At 41.6% G+C, this 21,832-nt stretch overlaps 1 protein-coding gene across 1 annotated transcript in view; it reads left to right on the plus strand.

Annotated features, from left to right (window-relative positions):
• The first annotated feature begins 7,042 nt into the window (after positions 1-7,042).
• FRO1 (NADH-ubiquinone oxidoreductase-like protein) overlaps positions 7,043-21,832 on the plus strand; it is a 33,972-nt gene continuing 19,182 nt past the window's right edge. The window contains exon 1 of the mRNA XM_087680092.1: positions 7,043-7,268. Coding sequence (XP_087536218.1) covers positions 7,110-7,268 — 159 coding nt within the window. The 5' untranslated portion in view covers positions 7,043-7,109. The remainder of the gene's footprint in view (positions 7,269-21,832) is intronic.

The raw sequence follows: 21,832 nt of genomic DNA on the forward strand, positions 1-21,832 counted from the left end.
GTCATTATTTGGCATCCCTCTAGCTCCCATTGCAGTCATAGAGCGTACCATTTTTTCAAGAAAGGGAAGTTGTTGGCTGCGAGTTGTTTCAAGTCTTCTATTTCTTGATCATTGGCACAAGCTGCGCGCTTGTCATATGTAGTGGTGAGGCATTGTCACTGTGCTTATTCGCGAGAGACCTCGGTGGTAATTAGCTCCACAAATGCTTCTGAAGCTTTGACAAACACGAAATTCAATTCTTCCCAAGAACAAGGAAGTGTCTGGATTTCGGTTGCCAAAGGTTTGCCAAAGGTTCCAAGAGTTCCAAGTCTAAGCGGTCATAGCTTTTAGTGAGTGACATGAAAGTCGGGGGTTTCTTGGCATCAGTGTTGGGTTCAATGGGTTGTCGGCTTGGAGGTTTGGTGGGTGGTGATGAGTCACGACCCCCCTCCTTAGACTTGATAGTGGGATTCTCTACTGATGGCTTTGTAGACTTGGAAGGAGTCATGCTGCCGTAACTATTCGGACGTCACCTATGGTTAGGTGGATATGTTGTGTCTCGTAGTTAGCAATACAACGCAAGCTTGCTTCTTGAAGGTTCGTCCTAACAGTGATTCTGTGCCTACGTTCTTAGTGTTGGGCAACATATAGAATATTATCGGCATGCTTTTAGACTCGATAGAAATCGCAACCTTGCACTTTCCCAAAAATGTGTAGGGTTGGCCTCCATAAGGGGTGAGCTTAGCCTTAGTGGGTTGCAACTACGGTTTGCTAATTTGGGTCCAATGGTCATGGGTTAAGATATTAAAATCAGCTCCCTTATCTATCAATGCGTTGATGGTGCATGTGTGCTTGGCAGTGACTGTCGTCATTCTTAGGTAAGCTAGTGCTCTTGCTTCCTCATCCTCACTATCCATCTCAGTGATAGTGGCTACTGATACGTGGTTAGGGGGTGCTAGCATTGGGGGCTCGTGTAATGTGAGCACTCCTCTTTTTCATATTCCCCCCCCCCCCCCCCTTTTTTCCCTTCTCTTTTTGTTTCCTTTTTCTAAAATTCTTTTACCTAAGAATAATTTTTTTACCATTCTATTTTATTAAATTTAGGTAACTAAGAAATTTTAATAAGTATTGAAATAAAGCTTTAAAATCATAAATATTAATATTAAACTAAGAAATTTTAATAATACATTAATAAAATTTGAATAACCTAAGAAAAGTTAATATAAATTGAGTTTATTTAAGATTAAATTATAATAAATCAAGGAGAATAAATTAATTAAGGTAAAAAAAATTAGAATAGTATATTGTTAACTCTCACTCTTCTTTTTTTAAAAAGCAAATTGATAATTAAACTATTCTAGAGTATAATCACATGTAGTAAGAGTTCTAATTTTCAAGCTGCACACATGTTCATGTGTGTGCAAGTAAATGCATGTCCCTATATGCCTAAGGGGGAGTTTGCATGGAAATTTTTATTCTTGTTCCACCAAACAAGTATGTTACATAGGGGGGAGTGAAAAGATAGAAAGAAGCATACGACATAAAAGATTTGTAGTCGACAACACAAAGAGGTGTGACAAATCCAAATGGCATAGCATGGTTTATCACGCTTTGGATTAGGAGGAAAAGTATCATGAAATTTTGAGTTAAGTATCCAAGATCTAGTTCATTAAGCTTTTATTTTTTTATGTTATTGATTTCTTTTAATACTTGCATATGTTGTTGTTATTTTACAGTAACATCTTGTGGGTAGACTCTTAAACTACCTTTGAGATAGTATATTATCATTGACACAATAGGCAAGTTACGTGGGAGCACTAAAAATCTATAGAATCCTCTAGCCCTACAAAGCAAGATCATGAGTAACCTTGTTTTATGAGGTTTTGCCTCTCTCTAGAGGAACCACATGATGTTGAGTATGGTTTAAGCCTAAAGGGAAAGGTCCACCAAAGCCTACCTCCAATTGAGACAATGATTGGTTAATAATCTTCAATGTGGGGTATAAGCCTAAAGGGATAGGTCCACCAAAGCCTACCTCCAATTGAGACAGTGATTGGTTAATAATCTTCAATGTGGGGTATAAACACAAGACAAGGTTGTCCCTTCATCATGTTAAAGACAAAACATGTGGATGAATGATAGTTGCTTCACCTGAAAGTATACTAGGGCACCCTTAGCAATGGATAGATATCAACAAAATTTACCAAATTCTTCATTTACAAGCATGTGTTCAATGTAAGAGACAACCTACAAGGACATAGGATTACCTAGGCCCAATTTGGAGGTAATGTCTTGAAGAATATTGGCCTTTCCTCAAGGAGGGCTAACCACAGAATTATGCTCTGGATGTCTTACTGATGTATGGTCTTGGATACTCCATCACTGGTGCTCTTACATGCTTTGTTTGAGCTTATTTGCTTGACACTTATGGCTTTTGTGCTGGTGGGAGAGTCTTTGTACGCTTATCAGACATTGAGCAGTGCGAGTTATGCATATTGAGCTTTTGGATCTTTGAGACCGGGACCTCCTCGTGGATGATGTATGGTTGATATACCTTGGTCCGTGTAGATGTACTTGGGCTGATTCGACTTTGTTTTCATTGAGCAAACATCGACATGTGTCACGTCTTGGCAGTGGTATGTACATCTTACCCTGTTGATTGGGGGGTGTACCGACTTTACTAACGGACTTTGTCTGACATGCTTGGGTGTTGGCTCATGTCAGTTTGACTGTTACATGCTTGTTGATGCCTGCTTGATTGCTAATTTTGCATTGACAATCGGTGGTTGACTTGGAATTTTGTTTTTTGTCTACTGTCAGCTCTCATTGTACACTGCTACAAATTATTACAGCAAGCATATATCTCCAGATTGTGATGTATTTTTCATGATGAATCATCTTGATTTGATGTAATTTTGATGGTACTTGGTGGGCAACATCATTAAATACTCGTTTCTCACTATTTTGCCTTGTTTTTGTGGTTTTTTTGTCATTTTCTACAGTTTACAGCTAGCAGTTTTGAACTATTTGCACTATTTCAGCTAGCAGTATGGCATATTCTTCCACTGACAGTGCTATCTTCAACATCACTAAGCTTGATAGTATGAATTATGCCTATTGGAAGAGCCAAGTTTGGCAGGTATTGGTACAAAAATCACAGATAAAGCCACTAAGGCTGAGTGGAGAGCAACGTGAAACTATGACTAATGACGAATGGATGGAGCTTGATGAGTTATGCAAGTCCACCCTCATCTTCTCTCACTAAACAAGTGTATTACAATGTGGTTGGGGAAGCACAGAGTGCTTGGCAGCTTTGGGATAAGATCAAGAACCTCCATGACAAGCAAAGTCCTGCAAGTCAAATGTATTGGCTGAAATAGCTTATGGATCTCCGCATGAAAGAGAATGTGACCATATCAACTCATCTGAGCCAATTTCATGCTATTCTTAAGAACTTGGTTTTGCAGGTATTAATTTCAAAGAAGATATCACTCCGTCGTTTTTGTTTGGAACTCAATGAGTCTTGGGATGTATTCCACACTACCTTATGTGCTTCTGCCACTACTCTGAGGCTACCTGATGTTGAGAGCTCTCTTTAGCAGGAAGAGATAAATCGTAAGAATTTGGATGCCTCTCATGTGACTCATGCTTTGACAGTTAGAGGCTGACATGATGGAAATGCAAAGAATAATCGTGGTAATGGCTGTGGACGGGATTTGCAGAAATCTCAGTCCAAGTCACGTGGCAAGTTGCACAGTAAGTCTTGTGGGAGAAATGCAAATCTGACTTGTCATCATTGTGGGAAGAAAGGCCATAGTGTCATGAATTGTGCAAAGACAAGGGAAAAGAGAAAGTGTAGGAAATGTCTTTTGATCGCAGCATAGTACCTGCTAAGTCAAGTGTTAAAATTGAAGAGATCAATGTTATACAGCATGAGGATAGTGATGGGGATTATGTCCTTGCAGCAGCTTTATCTAGTGCTTCACACAGATGGTAGAGATACACTCTATGTATGCATAGTTTTGGCTCTTAGACTTGGGTGCGTCCTTTCATGTGACACCTTGCCGAGAGTGGTTCCATTCATACCGTTCTGTTTCAGGTTCTGTGCGCTTGGGCGATGACAAGTCTCTTGAGATTGTCACCATTGGTGATGTTAGGCTGCAATTTCCTTTTGGTAGCAGTTTTGTTATGTACAATGTACGTCATGTACCTACATTGACGCGCAGTCTCATGTCCGTTGGATAGCTTGATGACGCTAGATATCATGTATCTTTTGGAGACTCAGCATGGAAGATTACTCGTGGTAGGCTTGTGCTTGCGAAAGGTGCCAAAGCTGGCAGCCTCTACCCTTTAGTGGTTTCTAGATCTATAGTCGATCATGCTTTGTCTGTGGGGTCTTTACCTCATGTATCTCTTTGGCATGCCCGTTTGGGGCACATGCCCGTTAAGGGAATGAAAATGCTTTTTGGTTTATAATACTTATCGCCCCTTGACTATTCTCATTTTGATTCTTGTAATCATTGTCTTTATGGCAGGCAAACTAGGTCTATGCATAATAAGTCTGATATGTCATGCATGAGTGAGCCCTTAGCTTTGGTTCATTTTGATGTCTGTGGACCCATGCCATGTTAGTCTAAGGGTGGTGCGAAGTATTTTGTTACTTTCATAGATGATTTTTCACATAAAGTATGGGCTTGTCGCAAAAAGTAGAAGTCTAATGTATTGGTAGTTTTTCAAAGATGGCTTGCTTTTGGCAGAAAACCAGTCTGGACATAGGCTGAAATGCCTAAAGATAGATAATGGGGGTGAGTATGTCTCACATGCTTTTGAGCAATTATGTGATGAAAGGGATATTAAGCGTCAGTTGATCGCCCCCTACACCCCTCCCCAGAATGGTAGGGTTGAGTGGATGAATAGGACCATCCAAGAGAGGGTTCATAGTATGCTTAGCCATACAGGCCTACCCCAGCACTTTTGGGCCGAGGTAGTTACGATTGTTGTGCATATCATTAATAGATCGCCCTGTAGCAACAAAAAGAAGAGGGGCAATATGACACCCTTGATGAATGTTACGTTGTAAACTGAAGTTACTAGATGCATATCCATTAATAGACACAATAACATATGCATTAGAGAATAGTGCCCAAATCATCCCATAGAATTGTTTACCAAAGCTAGCCTTCAGGAGGACAACAATTATGAACTTCCAAGAGATCCCATCATAGGCCTTCTCCAAGTCCATGTTAAGCAATTATAATCCTCCTTCTGCCTATGTATAATCAATGCCAAATATGAGATCGAGAATAGCATCATTAATATGCCTATCATGAAAAAAGTTGTATTGCTTGCTATGCAAGTGCTCACTCAAGATATGCTTGATTAGAAGGACTAAAGCCTAAAGCCTCTACCATAACCTTATAAGGGACCTTAAGCATAGTCAAAGGACACCAAGGCCCCAATTTTCTATGTTCATTAGGCTTGGGAATCAATATAATAACATCTTGATTGACAAGCTTTGTCATAGAGCCAGAGGAGTGAAATTGATTGAGCATGTTGCAGAGATCCTTAGAACACACATCCTTGATTTCTAGAAAGAATCCCGTGAGAAATCCATATGGCCCAAGGCACACAATCTTCTCATGGATATCATAACAAAGAGGAGCTCCTTTGCAATGAAGGAATGAGACAAAGAGAGGGCAACATTGTGGTCAGCAAACTTGTCCATATTGCATAGATCCTTAGAACACACATTTTGATCGACAAGCTCTATCATAGAGCTAGAGGAGGAAATTGATTGAGCATATTGTAGAGATCCTTAGGATACACATCCTTGATTTCTAGAAAGAATTCTATGAGAAATCCATCTAGCCTAAGGGTACACACTCTTCTCATGGATATCATAACAAAGAGGAGCTCCTTTGCAATGAAGGAATGTGACAAAGAGAGGGCAACATTATGATAAGCAAACTTGTCCATATGGCTTAAACACTTCAAAAAAGGGGTACTAACTATAGATGACAGAGGTTTTCTAAACACTTCAGAAATGCTAGCATCATCAAAGTATTTCTTACCATCTTTATCATTGAACATGCCAAGAATTTCCTTCTTCTGTTTCCTCTTCAATGCATTTAGATAAGTTGAGGTAGGGACCTCTTACGTCAAGAGGGCCATCAACCTCAATTGTACCTTGAGGCTTGCAATTAGATGATGTTCCCTATCCTCTTCAATGCATTCAATAAGTCGAGGTAGAGGCCTCTTGCATCAAGAGGGCCATCGACCTCAATTGTACCTTGAGGCTTGCAATTCGATGATGTTCCCTATCCCTAGCAAAACCAATGCTTCTCAAGAGATGAAGTAATATAGAAGCACTAGGTCAGTGAAGCAAAATAGTAAGAACACAACTTTGACATTGCTCAACCGGATTAAGTTGGTATCTCCCCAACCGAGCTTGAAAATTTCCATATCTTTTACAGTAACGAGTGATCTCTTGCATGCATGTTTTCTAGGAAGAAGTAGGAGAAGAATTGTAATACAACAATTAGCCCAAGCCTTCTTTCCTAGAAAGAAGCAAGAAGCATTCTTCCTCTATAAAGGATTTTTGAGGATAGGCTTTGGCAAAATGACTGAATTGATGATAGACATAGCAAACACCCAAGAAGTTGGAGAACTAGACTTCACACAACAAATCAAGACCCTGGCAACATGAAGTTAAGGTCCGTTCCACATTCATCCAGACAGAGAAGTGTGATGGGGTTGAAAGCCCACTTGGTAACAGGATATTGGGTGAAAATTTAGCCACTTGTTTTGCAGGTTAACTGGCATGTTTGGAGTGGACACCTCAAGAGAGAATGGCACCCAGCATGCTGAAGCCAATCATAGTTTGACAAACGGTCATTTGTCAGAACTGTTAGTTATTTCTGTCCGGACATGTCTGAATAGTAAGGAGCCTGTTTTGGCCTGTTCGTACGCTTTCAAATATGCATGTCCGGATGAATACGGAAACTCCTTAACTTGTCGCTGTTTTGGGGGCCGATCGCCCAAACACTCCCGAAAGAGAGAGAGGGAGAGAGAAAATAAGTCTCCGAGACGGAGACGGAGAGAAGAGAGAGAGAGAGAGGGAGAGAGAGAGAATGGAGAAGCTGTTAGGATCCATAACGCGCGCGTACAGGTACGGTAGATCGGGCGCCTTCTCCTATCAATGCAGTAGATCATTCACGGAGACTGCGTCTGTCAAACCTGGTGAGATAGGCGAAGTCTCAGGCATTCCCGATAAGCACCTCAAGCGCCGGGTAAATCTTTCTCTCTCTGGCTCTCTGTGTGTTTTTGTTAACGCTCTCAAGCTTAGGATTCTAAGGCAAACGTTCTCCGCTATCTCTATATGAAATTCAAGCACATTTGTGACTGTTTGTTTACGCTATGAGACTATTCTTAGTTTTTCTAGGGCATTGATTCTGCCATATTGAGCAGTTTGAAACGGCTCTGATATATTTGTGGTGATACGTTCAATAAACAAGGGATTTATTTATCTCAGGCAACCCAACAGTCAATACAAACTGAGACATTATATTGCCGTACCATTAGTACCTGGAGGTCTCAAAAACAAAAGACTATAACAGTGGAATGGCTACTACAACACAGCGAGACTAAGACTGAAATACCCAGTGGAACTGTGGCATTTGTAACTGACATCCTGTAGCTTCCTAGGAAGGCTGGCCTTATGGTTCTTATCATGCGTGTGACAGTTTATGCATTAGGGAATAAAACTACATTTGACATACATATAAGCTCACTTGTTTATCAAAGAACTCACATATGCATGTGCCTGAATATGGACCCTAGTAAAAAGGTGTAATAAATCCGTCATTGCTTGTGCCCTCTTCTCTAGTGCTTGAGCCATTTTCTCTAGTGCTTGAGTCATAACTTCGTCCATCCTCCTCACCGAATCAAAAAAGAAAATTGTTTCAATATTTCATGAAAGTAAATTGTCAATTGCTCTTGCCAATAGTTTAAATGCCTAGCTGGCATTCAGGTGTCTCTCACCCCCTCGTCTTGAGTGATTGGGTGGTGTCATGCAACATTTATGAATTATGATAAACAACAATGCTTAGGACCTTTTCTCCTCTTTGTGCACTGTTGCAATAGAGGCTTGAGTGGCCCTCATTCTCTTGTGGGGTGTCTCTCCTCCTAGTTTCCTTTCTCTAGAATAGGATGTTGATCATCTACAAGTCCTTGTCTAAATTCTTGAAATGAAGTAGTTACATAGTAATGAATATGGGAATGTGTAAGTGTAGTGGAAGACAAATGAAGGAAATCCTAAAGGTCAAGTAGCCTAAGGGTAGATTAGCCTATGGGCCCGACTCATTAGTCTAAGGAACTAAGAGTGCTAAGTAATGCTAGACTAGCCTAGAGTACCCTAAGGAACCTAGAGAGATGCGAGCCTAAGGATGTGGCCACTGTTGACTACCCCCATTGGTAGGTCTTTGCCAATGAGACTCATGGCAAGGTAGGGAAATGATCCTAGGTGGGGTGCAAGAGGTGACCTCGGAATGGATGTAAAAAGTGACTTATTTTGAGTTACCTTCCTTGCTTGAGAGTCCTTGCTACTTGCAGTGTTTCCTTTTGTAGAAGTGGTTACTAGAGTCCCCCTTTGATTATGAAAATGGAAAGAGGGTTTCTTGTGGACTTGGTCATGCAGCATTGTGTATTGAAGAATTGACATTGGAACTCATAGAAGGCCAATAATTGGGGCAACGAAATGATGTATTGCATAACATGGAAGTATTTAGAAGGCAGCTTGTTTTAGAAGAATGTAATTTGATTGTCATTTGACTTTGATGAGCCACAATAGTAGCGAACTTAGCTAAGTAATCACCTACATTCAACCAACTTGACGTTTAGACCTCACCCCCTTCCTTAATAGAAAACTCATGCAGCTCATAATCGAGTTTGAGATGAATCGATCTCTCATAGCATTTGCTGTAGCATTGTGAGCTCTTCATTGACGGATATGGTTAGGGTGGGCCAATCACTACTAGATCCCAAAGACTCTGAGACTCTAGCACTTGTTGCATTAGGTTAGACCAAGTGGTGAAATTTGACCCGTTGAAACGAGTCTTGTTTGTAAAGGCAATCTTTGGTCGTAGCAGTAGGAGTGGTAGTGCTGAGGGAGGAATAATATGGGTAAGGTGAGTTGGGTGGGTTAGTGGAGTACACTTCGGAATGAACCCTAGAGTGTCTGCTATGCATGTGTGATGTGTGAACAGTGGATCCAAAAGTGGGGTATAGATTGGCTTGCCATAGGCATGGTAGTTGCATAAGTAGCCCAATGAGAGAAGATAGGGATATTATAGGCAAAGGAGGGAAATCCCACTGTGGAAATGACCCATGGAGTGTGTGATAGTGCACTATAAGTAGAGAATAAATATCCCTACGCGTGAGAGGTCAATGGGTGGGGAAGTGAATGTTCAAGAGGAGTGATGAGATACCCGACATAGCTGTCTCAAGATAGATAGATGTGCTCACTTGTGTGTGTGTGTGTAAAGCACAATGTTAAAGGGAAGCATTCTTGCTATTGATGTACCAAGGTGTAGAGTGGTATTTACATATGCTTAGCTAACATGTAGTGTAGAAAAAGAAAAGGTAGAATCTATGTTTTGACTAGACAAGAGAGGGATGGGAAGGGTTTGAGAATAGTTACTACCAATCCCATGCTCAAATAAATAGAAGTGTCAGATATACCTATGGATGCACATTTGCTTCGAGAGTCTCCTTGATTGACATTTACATACCCAAGCCTATCATGATTTAGATCTTGTATACCAAAAGAAAAAACAAGAGAAGGTTTTGTTTCACATGACTAAAAAATGAATGGCATTGTGTTTCTACTTAAATTCAAGAGATTGAAGTTTGATTACTTGCATCTTGTTACTTCTTATCGCCCCGTACCCTTTCATGAGCAAGTGGAAAAATATGTTTATGGGCTGCTCAAAGGAATTAGGGATTTTTGTATTAAATCCATTGTGTCTAGTATATCTCAACTCATAGAGACTGTTGCTATAGCCAATGCTTTGTTGCGTGGGAAGGATTCAGGCTTCCTAGAGAGTGGGGAGAAGCCGAATAAAAAGTTGTTTAAGGCTGAGAAAAGGGGCAAATCTGAAAATCAGCTTGTAAAAAGGCCAAAACAACAAAGAAAGGGCTCGAAATCATTGGCACAACATAGGGAATTGATGGCTGCAAATAAATGCTTTATTTGTGAACAAGAGGGTCGCATTGCAAGGGACTGTCCAAATAGGCAGCAAGCTGGAAAATTAGAAAATCTGGGAAATTTTAAAAGAAAGAAGCTCAAAACATCAGTGGGATTGGTGCCCGATGTTGTTAGTGGTTAGCCCAACGATGATGCTATTGAGTTGTGCAGAGCATGGGGCAAAATTAGGGATCAATATGCATTGATATTTTTTTATAACGGTGCACAGGCCAACTTCATCTTGTTGGAAAATGACAGCCAATTATGGAGAGAGAGAGGAGAGACAATGACAGCAAGAGAGTGAGCTGAAGCAAAAAGAGAAGAGTGTACTTGCTAGAATGAAAGATAGAGTGAAAGTACAACTTACGTTTAGGTCAAGGGTTGACCTAACCAACCTTTCACCAACTAACTAGAGCTAGGTTTATTTTGCTCTTGAGCCTAGTGTTACTATAAGTTTTTAAGACACTAGGTGTACACACCTTACATTGACACTTTAATAAGTGTCCACACCACACAAATTACATTGGGTGCTGCCCATAAAATTGGCAAATTTTGACATCCCCTTGCAGTGCCAATGCGATGAAGTACAAGGATAATCAATCACCAAAGGGGTACAAGTTTAAGGACTTTCAAAAAGCCTTAAAATTCTCGTGTGGTAGTGCCTTGGTGAAAATGTTTGCAACATTTTTTTGTGTGGGTACATACATCAAGTTGATCTCTCCTACATAGCATCTCTCTTTGACATAATGGTAATGCACCTTTGTGTTTCGTGCGAGCATGAAACATAGGATTTCGTGCTACTGCAATAGCACTCTGACTATCAGAAAGAATGGGTGTAGGACCCTCCAATAGTAAATGTAGATCAACCAACAATTTGTGCAACCATACACATTCCATTGTTGCCGTGAAGGCTGCCTTGTACTCAGCCTCACAAGACGAGGTAGCCACTGTAGGCTGTTTCTTGCTTAGCCATGAAATGCATGAACGGCCTAGAAAGAAACAGTGTCCACTAGTAGACTGCCTAGTGTTTGTATCACTAGCCCAATTTGAATCACTGTAAGCCTATAAGTGCAAGTCTTCCCCCTAGGAAATAGTAATGCATGTGATTGAGTGCCTTGCAAATATCTGAAGATCTGCTTAACAGCTTGCCAATGTATGGTCCATGGGCTATGCATATACCTACTCACTTGAGATACTGCATACTGAATGTTAGGGTGTGTGGTGCAAAGATAAATAAGACAGCCAAGAGGTTGTAAATTGCAACCTCAGACATCTCTTCACCATCATGCATAGATGGCTTTAAGCTTGGCTCCATAGGAGTGCACATAGGTTTGCAATCTTGCATACTAAACCTATGTAACAGCTTATCCACATATTGTGACTGTGATACGATGATACCATGCCGATTTGGGTGAATTGAATCCCCAAATAATAGTGTAGGCAGCCCATATCTAACATAGCAAATGCATGTTTTAATTCAGCCTTAAAATCTGCAATTTTTCCTTCTGTAGGTCCAAGGACATGCCATCTACATAAAGGATGATAATCAGCAAGTTCCCCCCCCCCTCTTCATTCTTAATGTATAGAGTGGGAGCAGTTGGACTATTTTTGAACCCTTGCTAGCCAAATAAGCATCAATTTTGGAGTACCATGCATGAGGAGCGTGTTTGAGACCATAAAGAGCTTTATGCAGCTTGCATACCATGTGCTCTTTCCCTTTAACCACAAACCTTGGAGGTTGTGACACATAAACATCCTCATGCAAATCCCCATTCAAGAATGTTGTCTTAATGTCCAGCTGATGTACTTTCTAGCCATAATTTGCAGCCATAGCAATCACACATCTCATCATACTCATACGGGATGTAGGAGCAAAAGTTTCTTCATAATCTATGCCCTTATTCTGTGCATAGCCTTTTGCTACCAACCGTGCTTTGCACCTGTCAATTGTACCATCAGCCTTGCGTTTGAGTTTAAAAACCCATTTTGTGCCAATGGCCTTCTTGCCAGGTGGTAAATCCACAAGATCCCATGTAGAGTTAGTGGCAATAGAGTCTAACTCATCCTGTGCTCCGCCCCCCTCCCCCGCGTATCATTTGCTGCATTTCTGGCAGCCCTTCTAGTGCGTTGAGATATAGGAGCATCCATTTTACTCTCTTGGAGAGTCTGTAACAGCCATCTTGGGACTGTTTTGGCTGCATTTACAGCAGGCCTTTCATGCTGTACTGCTTCTTCCACTGCATGTGGCAAACCATCACCAATACCCTGCTGTTTGGGAGCATATGGTGCAGCAACAGCTTGCTGTATTAAGTCTGTCCTGCCATTTACAGCAGGCATAGATTCCAAAGTAAGTGGCAAAAGACCCTCAAAGACATCACCAATGTCATGGGTGGCTGGCATTTGAAACCGATCATGTGAAAATGCAGCATTTTCAGCAAATAGGATATATCCCTAGTGACAAAGACTTTCTTCGTGCGTGGGTCATACAAGCAATAGCCCTTGCTCTCCGAACTGTAGCCGATAAACATGCATTTTACAGCCTTGTCATCAAGCTTCCCACGAAGTATTTTCGGAACATGTGCATAGGCTATGCAACCAAACACCCGAAAGTAGTCTACTTTGGGTTTGTTGCCATGCCAAGCTTCGAATGGTGTGATCGTCTTCAGCGCCTTAGTGGATGCACGATTCAACACATGATTTGCACATTGAAGGCCTTCTAGCCAAAATTTATGAGGTAGCCCTTTGCTTTTTAGCATACAACGAGTCATCTCCATAAGAGTCCGATTCTTCCCTTCAGTAATACCATTTTGCTGAGGAGTCATTCTAATAGTGGCTTGATGTGTAATGCCATGATCAAGCAAATATGTCTCAAAAGCTCGAGACATGTACTCCCGCTCTCTATGTGTTTGCAATTTTAAGTCAATTTCAGCTTCAAGCTTTGCAACAAGATGTTTGAAATCCATGAACACATCAGATTTTGCCTTTAGCCCATACACCCATGTATACCAAGAGTAGTCATCAATAAATGTAACAAAGTACTGATGACCTCTAAGTGCACGTGTCCTCATGGGACCACAAACATCAGACTGAATAAGCTACATTTTTCGGACAGCACGCACTGCACCATCCTTTTTGAAGGCAAACCTATGCATCTTGCCCAAAATACATCCCTCACATGCATGAGGAGGTGGAGTCTCTACTGGAGGCAATGCATCTACCATATGACACCTTTGAAGGGTCATCAAACTCCCAAAGCTCACGTGTCCATAACGGGCATGCCATAGCTCCGCATTTTGCATAGCGGGCGAAAGAGTAGTGACTGCTAAAGCATCATGCGATTGTTTGTCATACGTATCCAACAAAAATAGACCTTATGTAGGGTGCCAAACAGCCTAAGTGCATAATCCATCTCTCTGTCTCTAACGATGCATTTGTCATCCTCAAAGATGACCTGAAAGCCATGATTATTAAAAGTAGAGATAGACAACAAGTTCTTTGTAATGCCAGGTACAAACAAGACATCTAGAAGCATGAAATCACAACCATTTGTAGCATTAATAGTGACTGTCCCAATGCCACATACATCATAACTGCTGCTGTTCGCACATGTAACACGCTTCCTAGCAGGGACTGAATACAAAGAGATAAACAAACACTTCTTGAAAGTGATGTGCTTTGACGCTCCACTGTCAAAGTACCATGTTTGCTGCGTTTTAGCAGCATTAAATGTTGAATCAGCCGTTGAAGAATTATAACTGCATGTAAGAAATGTATAGTCCTCCTACAGAAAGTTGGCTGAAGTATTGTCATCAGTAGATTTGCTGGCTAATGTTTCTTGGACAGCCAAACCAGAGTTCTTTTTCTTCTCTTTGGCCAATCTCTTTCTGCATTCATCGATATAGTGACCGGGCTTCTTGCAATAATGGCATTTTCCCTTCTTTTCAGTATTTTTTGTGTCTTGGACAACCTTATTTAATGGTTGTCCAACATCACCCTTTTGCTGATTTTTTACATTTTGCTTGACTTTTCCTTTGCCTTTGAACTTGGAAAGCATAGCCACATCACCTGAACGCAATGCCACATTCTTTCGAGTTTGTTCCTCTTGCAGCAAGAGGCCTTCCAACTCCACAAATGTAAGGGGTTGCTGCCCCCCCTCAAAGACAACATCAAAGAGGTATGGAAACCAAGATATGACTCTGGAAGAGAGTTCAGTGTGATGTTTACCAATTCAGCATCCTGAATGACCTCATCAACATTGAGTAGCTACTCACGCAAATCCTGTTTGCGAGTAAGGTGCTCTGTCATGCTATCACCTTCATCCATGGTCACATTGGCCAACTCTCTGCGGAGATAGGATATCTTGGCCTCATTGCGTGCTGCAAACATACGCTCAAGTACATTCCATGCTGATTTTGAGGTCTTACAAGACCGAATGTGTGGAATAATTGCCCTTTTCACTGACAAGGCAATCAAAGAAAGTGCTTGTGCATCTTTTGAGTCCCATTTCCTCTGATCCTCGGTAGGAGGGAAAGGAGGGGCAGCAGCAATAGCAACACCAATACCACCACCAGCAGCACCGGCAACTTGTCCTCGAGCGTTACGTTGAGGTGTCTAAGGTGCAAGACCTCTTGGTCGCTGCAAATCACCTGTAACATAGTCTCACAAGTCCTTCGCCACAAGGTTACGGACCATAAAACTCCATAGTGGGTAGTTTGAGCCATCAAGTTTGTCCTTCTGAGTGAGGACACCAAGGATGTTGCTCTGATCATTATTCCCCTGACGTGCCATGCTGTCAATGATAGACAAACATTTGCAGCCAAATACTTCAATGCTAAAGTATAGAGTATACTCCTCAGAGTACCAAAATCCCCCACGAGATTAAGAAACAAGTACCAAACTGTCACTCAAATGCCAAAGCGTGCACAATGCTACCCAAATCAGCACTCAACCAATAAATTACAGCACTATACTGCTGTACCACATCTGCCTCGAAATGTGTGCGCACAAAAGTACAAAATACAGTAACTTAAGGCTGATTCTTACCAAAATTCACTGAATTTTTCCAAAATTCTCTGCCCAATCTGACTGTAACAGCAATTAAATGTTGTTGTACTGCTTGTTGCTTGCCTTGGAGTGCATGTCGGGCAAAAGCCCAAATCTGAAAATTAGGGTTTCTGCACTTTTTAGGTTTTGCAGAAATTGGTGGGCAGGACTGAGAAAATGGCAGGTAGAGCTGAGAAAATGGCGGGCAGAGCTGAAAACAGCAGCAGCTCTTCCAAAACAGTAGCTCCTTGGGCTGCGCGTTGGATTGTGTGCAGGGCTGCACGCAGGCTGAAAACAGCGGATCTGGAGCAGATGATTGAGCTGGACAGATCTGGAGCAAATGAACAGATTTGGAGCTGATGGCTGAACTGGACAGATCTGGAGTAGACAAGAGACGGCTCAGCTACAGCTCCTCCTCCACTTCAACAGCACCTCACAGCAGTTGAAAACTCTTCCTTGAGCTGAGAACCAAGCTGGCAGCAGTAGAACCTTGGGCGGGATGGCACCGGCTGATGGTGGCTGAATAGAATCCACGTGTATGAGCTGCTCTGATACCAAATGTTGGAAAATGACAGCCAGCTATGGAGAGAGAGAGGAGAGACAATGATAGCAAGAGAGTGAGCTGAAGCAAAAAGAGAAGAGTGTACTTGCTAGAATGAAAGATAGAGTGAAAGTACAACTTATGTTTAGGTCAAGAGTTGACCTAACTAGCCTTCCACCAACTAACTAGAGTTAGGTTTATTTTACTCTAGAGCCTAGTGTCACTACTTTAAGTTTCTAAGACACTAGGTGTATACACCTTACATTGACACTTTAATAAGTGTCCACACCACATAAATTACATTGGACGCTGCCCATAGAATTGGCAAATTCTAACATATCTCTGTAAACATGGCAGCTTGTCTAGGCATTAGAGAGGATGAGATGGGACCCATGGGGGGAGTTGGAATGGCATATAAAGTTCATGCAGAGCCCTTCACACCGCTCATTGCAAAGCTTTGGTTGCATATATAGGGATATACGGACAGCGAAGAGTTCTTCATTGCTTCACTTGAGGGTTGTGATGTATTGCTTGATATGCCATGGTGTTATCGTATGCATATAGTGATTGATTCTCGTGCAAAAAAGATCACTATTTAGCATAAGTAAAAGACACTTACACTTGATATAAAAGGTGAATCTGTCCATGTTGTATCTGTAGCTGCCATTTCTAAAGTAATGAAAAATCATCTTTCAGTGTACTTGGTTTTTTACTAAGGATAAAGATGATAGTCAGAATGTCGGGAACATGTCTAAGTTAGAGAAGGATCACATGTCATTTCTGAAAATGTATGTTGATTGCTTCTCTCATCACTTCAAGGGCAGCTACTGCCTGAAAGGCCAAAAGATCATGGTATAGATTTTATCCTTGGAAGTAGCCCACCTAATAAGCCACCCTACAGAGTTCGTGCAGCCCAACAGAAAGAGATTATGAGTTGGGTGAATGAGCTGTTAGAAAAAGGGTAGATTCACCAATTTATATCCTTTTTGTTCTCTAGTACTTTTGGTGTAGAAAAAGGATGGTTCATGGCGTATGTGCATTGATTATCGTGCTTTGAACAAGATCACGATTAAAAATTACTTTCTGGTTCCTTGGATCAATGATGTTATGGATAGATTCTGGGAGACAGCCATGTTCAGCCATATAGATTTGAAAAGTGGGTATCATCAGATACGCATTAGATCGGAAGATGTGCCCAAGAGAGCTTTTAGGATATCTTTGGGTTGTATGAATTTCTTGTTATGCCTTTTGGACTTACGAATGCTCCTGCCACTTTTAATCGGATGATGGATTGCATCTTCAAGCCATATAGAGGATTTGTGGGCACTTTCTTTGATGACGTGATTGTCTATTCAATGAATGAGACAGAGCATAGACGACACTTGGACATTGTGTTCAATGAACTGCATGAGTATAGGTTAGTTATCAATGACAAGAAAAGTAAATTCTTTTTGCATGAAATTAGTGCCCAAAATCTTTTTAAATTTCTTGCGCATTGTTGGAGACAATTTAATCAAGTGTAGGAGATTTACATCCGGCTTAGCCTCACAAAGAAAGCTTGCTAAATCAAATTCATGATAGCTAGCAATAGCTCTCTTCTCCCACCAGACCATTCTCTCATTTAGTCTTTGAACAGGCTTTGGTGCCTCTTTCTTGGCTCTTGCCTTCTTCTTTGGCAATTCCTTATTCTTCTTGGGATTAGTTTTACTATCAACAACTTTTAAAGGTCCTCCTTCCATGTCAAGGTTAAGGACTTGCATCCCCTTATCATATTGCTTAGGATTTCCCTCGACAGGTTTTACCTTGTCTTTGTTACCGGCTTTACCCTTTTGACCTCTTGTAATGACGCCTAGATTAGAAGCTTCAGTGCCATTGACACGTAAAACCAGTATATACCACTTTTTGGGGCATATTATATCTGCTAATGGTATTCGCATGGACTTTATAAAGGTTGAGGCAATACGATCATGGCCACCTTTGAGAAGTGTGTATGAGATTTGCAGCTTCTTGGGTCTATGTTCTTACTACAGGAAGTATATATGCAAGTTTTCTGAAATTGCATCTCCATTGCATGCTTTGTAGAAGAAGGATGTGTCATTTAGATAGATAGCAGTGGAGAATAACATTGGGGTTGTTCTCATGCAATGTGGTAATAACATCCTTCTTGCAATGTGGTAATAATATCCTTCTTCTACAAAGCATTTGCAAGTTCATGAGAAAGAGCTCTTGGCTATAATTCATACAGTGTCTATGTGGAAACACTATTTGTTGGGAGGCTAATTTTACAGTGCAGACATACCCTCGAACTTTGAGGTACTTTCTGGCGCAAACAAAGTTGTCAGAGAAGCATATAAGATGGGTAAATTTCCTCTATATGTTTCATTTTCAGATTGTATATATTGGTGGTAAAAAGAATGTTATGGCTGATGCACTGCCACGTAAGCCACAAATTTCAGCCGCTAGCTTGGTTTATCACACTAAGTTGGATGCTATGAAAGAGCAATACGTTGCTGATTCAGACTTTGCTAATGTTTATGCCATAGTGATAGGAAACGGCCGGAACGGCCCCCCGGCACGTGGAATCGCCGTCCTCGGCATGTATCCGTCATGGACCGCGTTTCAAAATGATGGAACGTTCCCTGTCCCGTTTCAGACAGGGAACGCCACGTGGCAAAACTTACCTGCGCTCGGCCGCCCGCATTCTGCTTCCGCCTGCGCCCAGTTCGCCTACTCTCGCCTGCGCGCAGTTCGCGTTCTACTCCCGCCCAAACTCCACTCCTGGCCTGCGTTCTGCTCCCGCCTGCATCCTGCTCCCGCCTGCATCCTGCCCCCAGCCACCCTCTTTCTCTTTCTTCTTCTTCTTTCTTCTCTTCCTTCTCTTCCCTCTCTTCCTTCTTCTTCTTTCTCTTCTTTCTCCTCCCACCTCCAACCTCTTCCTTCTTCTTCTTTCTCTTCTTTCTCTTTCTTCTCTTCCTTCTCTTCTTCCTTCTACCTTCTCTTTACTTCTCCCTTCTCTTCTTCCTTCTTCCTTGAACCTTCTTCCTTCTCTTCCTTCTTCTCCTCTTCTCTTGAGTCTTCCTTCTAAGTTCTTTTCCAAGTTCCAAGTTCTCCTCTTTTCTTCTTCTTCTCCCTTCTCTCCCTTTCCCTTCTCTCTCGACTCTTGAGTGAGTTTTGACTCTTGAGCCTTCTCCCTTCTCTCGAGCCTTCAATTTTCAGCCTTTAATTTTTCCTTCTCTCGACTCTTGAATCTTCAATTTTCAGCTTGAAATCATAAATGGCTTTATCTTCCCGCCCCGCTCGTTGGGTTGGTGGTCGAGGAAGAAGATCTGATGATTGGTCATGGTGGGAAGAAGTAAATGCTGACCGCCCTTTGAGTAGTGGAGGATCTCGACCATGGACTTGCAAGCTTTGCCCATATAAGCGAACTAGTGGAGCAAACAAGGTAATCCATTGAGCCGAGCATTTGTATCTCAAATTTTTATTGATTTTAATTTTTCAAAGTTACTTAAATATTAGAATATGCACTACCAATTACCACTTGTTCCATTTTAATATTTATGCATAATCAGGTCCGAGCTCATCTCCTACATGAGCCAAATTCAGAGGTGCAGTTTTGTCCAAATGTGACCTTGGAGAAGCAAAGGGAGCTTCGTGACCGTGTAGCAGGTCAACAAGCTTATCTTGCATCTAGACCACGACGTGTTGAAGTTGACCCTGCAACTTTTGTGACACCATCCCCATCAGATGTATCTAGAGCAGGGTCAGTATCAGGAAGTGCTACCTCCACACCTACTGCAGGCATTGCATCAGCCATGGCATCAGTAACGCTACACGTTGCACGTAGACAAAGCACACTTGATGCTAGTTGGGATCCCAAGGAGAAGGAAGAGGTGGATACATCAGTGGCACGCTTTTTTTATCATGACCACATTCAATTTCGTGCAGCCAGGTCAGAGTATTTTAAATTGATGTGCAAGAAGATTGGTGAGTATGGCCCTTCGTATGTACCTCCGTCATCAGAGACCTTACGCATCACTTTGCTCGACAAGGAAAAGCGCCTTGTTGAGCAAGCAGCAGTGACTAGAAAGAGCATGTGGGCTAAAAATGGAGTTTCCTTGATTGCTGATGGTTGGAGTAATACACGCAAGCGATCCATTCATGGTATGGTTGCTTATTCTCGTGGGGAAATGTATTTCATATCTTCACATGATGCATCGGGGATAGGAAAGTCAGCAGATGTACTTGCAGCAGAGTGGGTTACAGGTGTTGAGCTTATTGGCCCAGAGCATGTTGTGGGATTTGTTGCAGATGGAGAGCCTGCAAATAGGGCAGCAGGTGCTATTATTCAGGGATATTATCCGCATATCACAGTTTCATATTGTATGGCTCATTGCTTGAACAATCTACTAAAGGATATTAGTAACCTGTCATGGATTGCACCTGTCATAGAGCAAGGAGCTCAAATGGTTAGCTTTGTTTTGAATCACCAGTTTCTTCGCCATCACTTCTCTTTGCGGTCGAAGAAGACACTTTTAAAATACTCTGATGCCAGATTTGCCTTTAACTTCTTGATGCTAGGTTGGTTAAGAGAATGCAGTGGTGCCTTGAGGTAGTTATTTCTTAGTGATGAGTTTACCTCATCAACATTGGCAGATACTCCTACAGGTATCTTATGCTTGGAGAAAGCAAATAACTCCACTTTTTGGGATGATGTAAAGCGGATAGATGCTATGGTATCACCCATTGTACATTTATTGAGGGTTATGGATGCTATGCAACCTTGCATTGGCAAGGTATATGAGGCTATGGATAGGCTGAAGGAAATACACCATTTAGTTGTGACGAGGTGGAACTCCTATAGCTCACCCATGCATGCAGCTGCATTTGTTGTGGATCCTGAGTTCCAGGGCAAGGGTCAGGAGAATGACACTGAGGTTATGGGTGCATGGAGACTTATATTGTCTCGTCTAGTGTCTGATCATGGCACTAGACGAAAGATCAGAGATCAGCTTTCATGTTATAGGACGTTTCGGGGTTCTTTTGGTTGTGGGGATGACAGGAGGATCGCTGTAAGATTGGGACAGCTTTGTGGTGGGAGCACTATGGTTCGGATGGTCCTGAGTTGCAGCAACTAGCCATCCGTATTTTGAGTCAGTCAGTTAGCTCCTCTTGTTTGGAGCAATTGTGGAGTACATACGCCCACATTGCTTCAAAGAAGAGGAACCGTCTTGGTGTGGAGAGGGCAAACGATCTAGTATTCGTTAGTGCTAATTTAAGGATGTTATGTAACAGTATGACAACAAAGCCTGATCCATTCACAGAGTGGGAGATGCAGCAAGAAGAGGAGACACATGTTGATGTTGAGGGAGATGCAGCAATTCATGGTACACATGATGATGAGGTTGGCACTTCAGGCATAGAAACATGAAACGGGGAACGGGAACGGGGAACGGGGACGGGAACGCCAAAGCTAGGGAACGAGGACGTGAGAACGGGAACGGCATTTAAAAATTCAAAATTCATGAAAAAAAATTAATATTTCACTTATAATCCATGTGGACTCTGGAGTGTTAAAACTTAAAACCAAGGTATATAATCCACAAGGACAAATCATTTTAAGTTTTAACTTTAAGATATCATGCATTATTCTAAAACTACTCATTAGAAATTGAATTGCAACTTACAAGGCTCAAGAGGTAAGCTATTCAATTATAAATAATAAAATCCATAATACATATGCCAAAAATCATAAATGATAAAACAATGAACAATGAACTAAACTTTAAAGTCTAAGCTAAAAGAACATGCCTATGGTACCATTGCCAAAAAACTTAAAAGATTACAAATATGAAATTGAAGTCTAATCTTTGAAAGAACATGCTTATTGCCCCAAAAAAGACTACAAATATAAAGTCTAATCTCTAGACTGAAGCAAAATGCGGCATGCCAAAATAGCCCAAAGGGCAACTGCAAGACTGCAAGACTCAAGTACAAATATAATATCGGCATGGCACAACTGTCAACAG

This window comes from Lygodium microphyllum, chromosome 6 (assembly GCF_053477565.2).
Source record: "Lygodium microphyllum isolate KBCC chromosome 6, Lygodium_microphyllum_v1.1.10, whole genome shotgun sequence".
Classification (NCBI taxonomy): domain Eukaryota; kingdom Viridiplantae; phylum Streptophyta; class Polypodiopsida; order Schizaeales; family Lygodiaceae; genus Lygodium; species Lygodium microphyllum.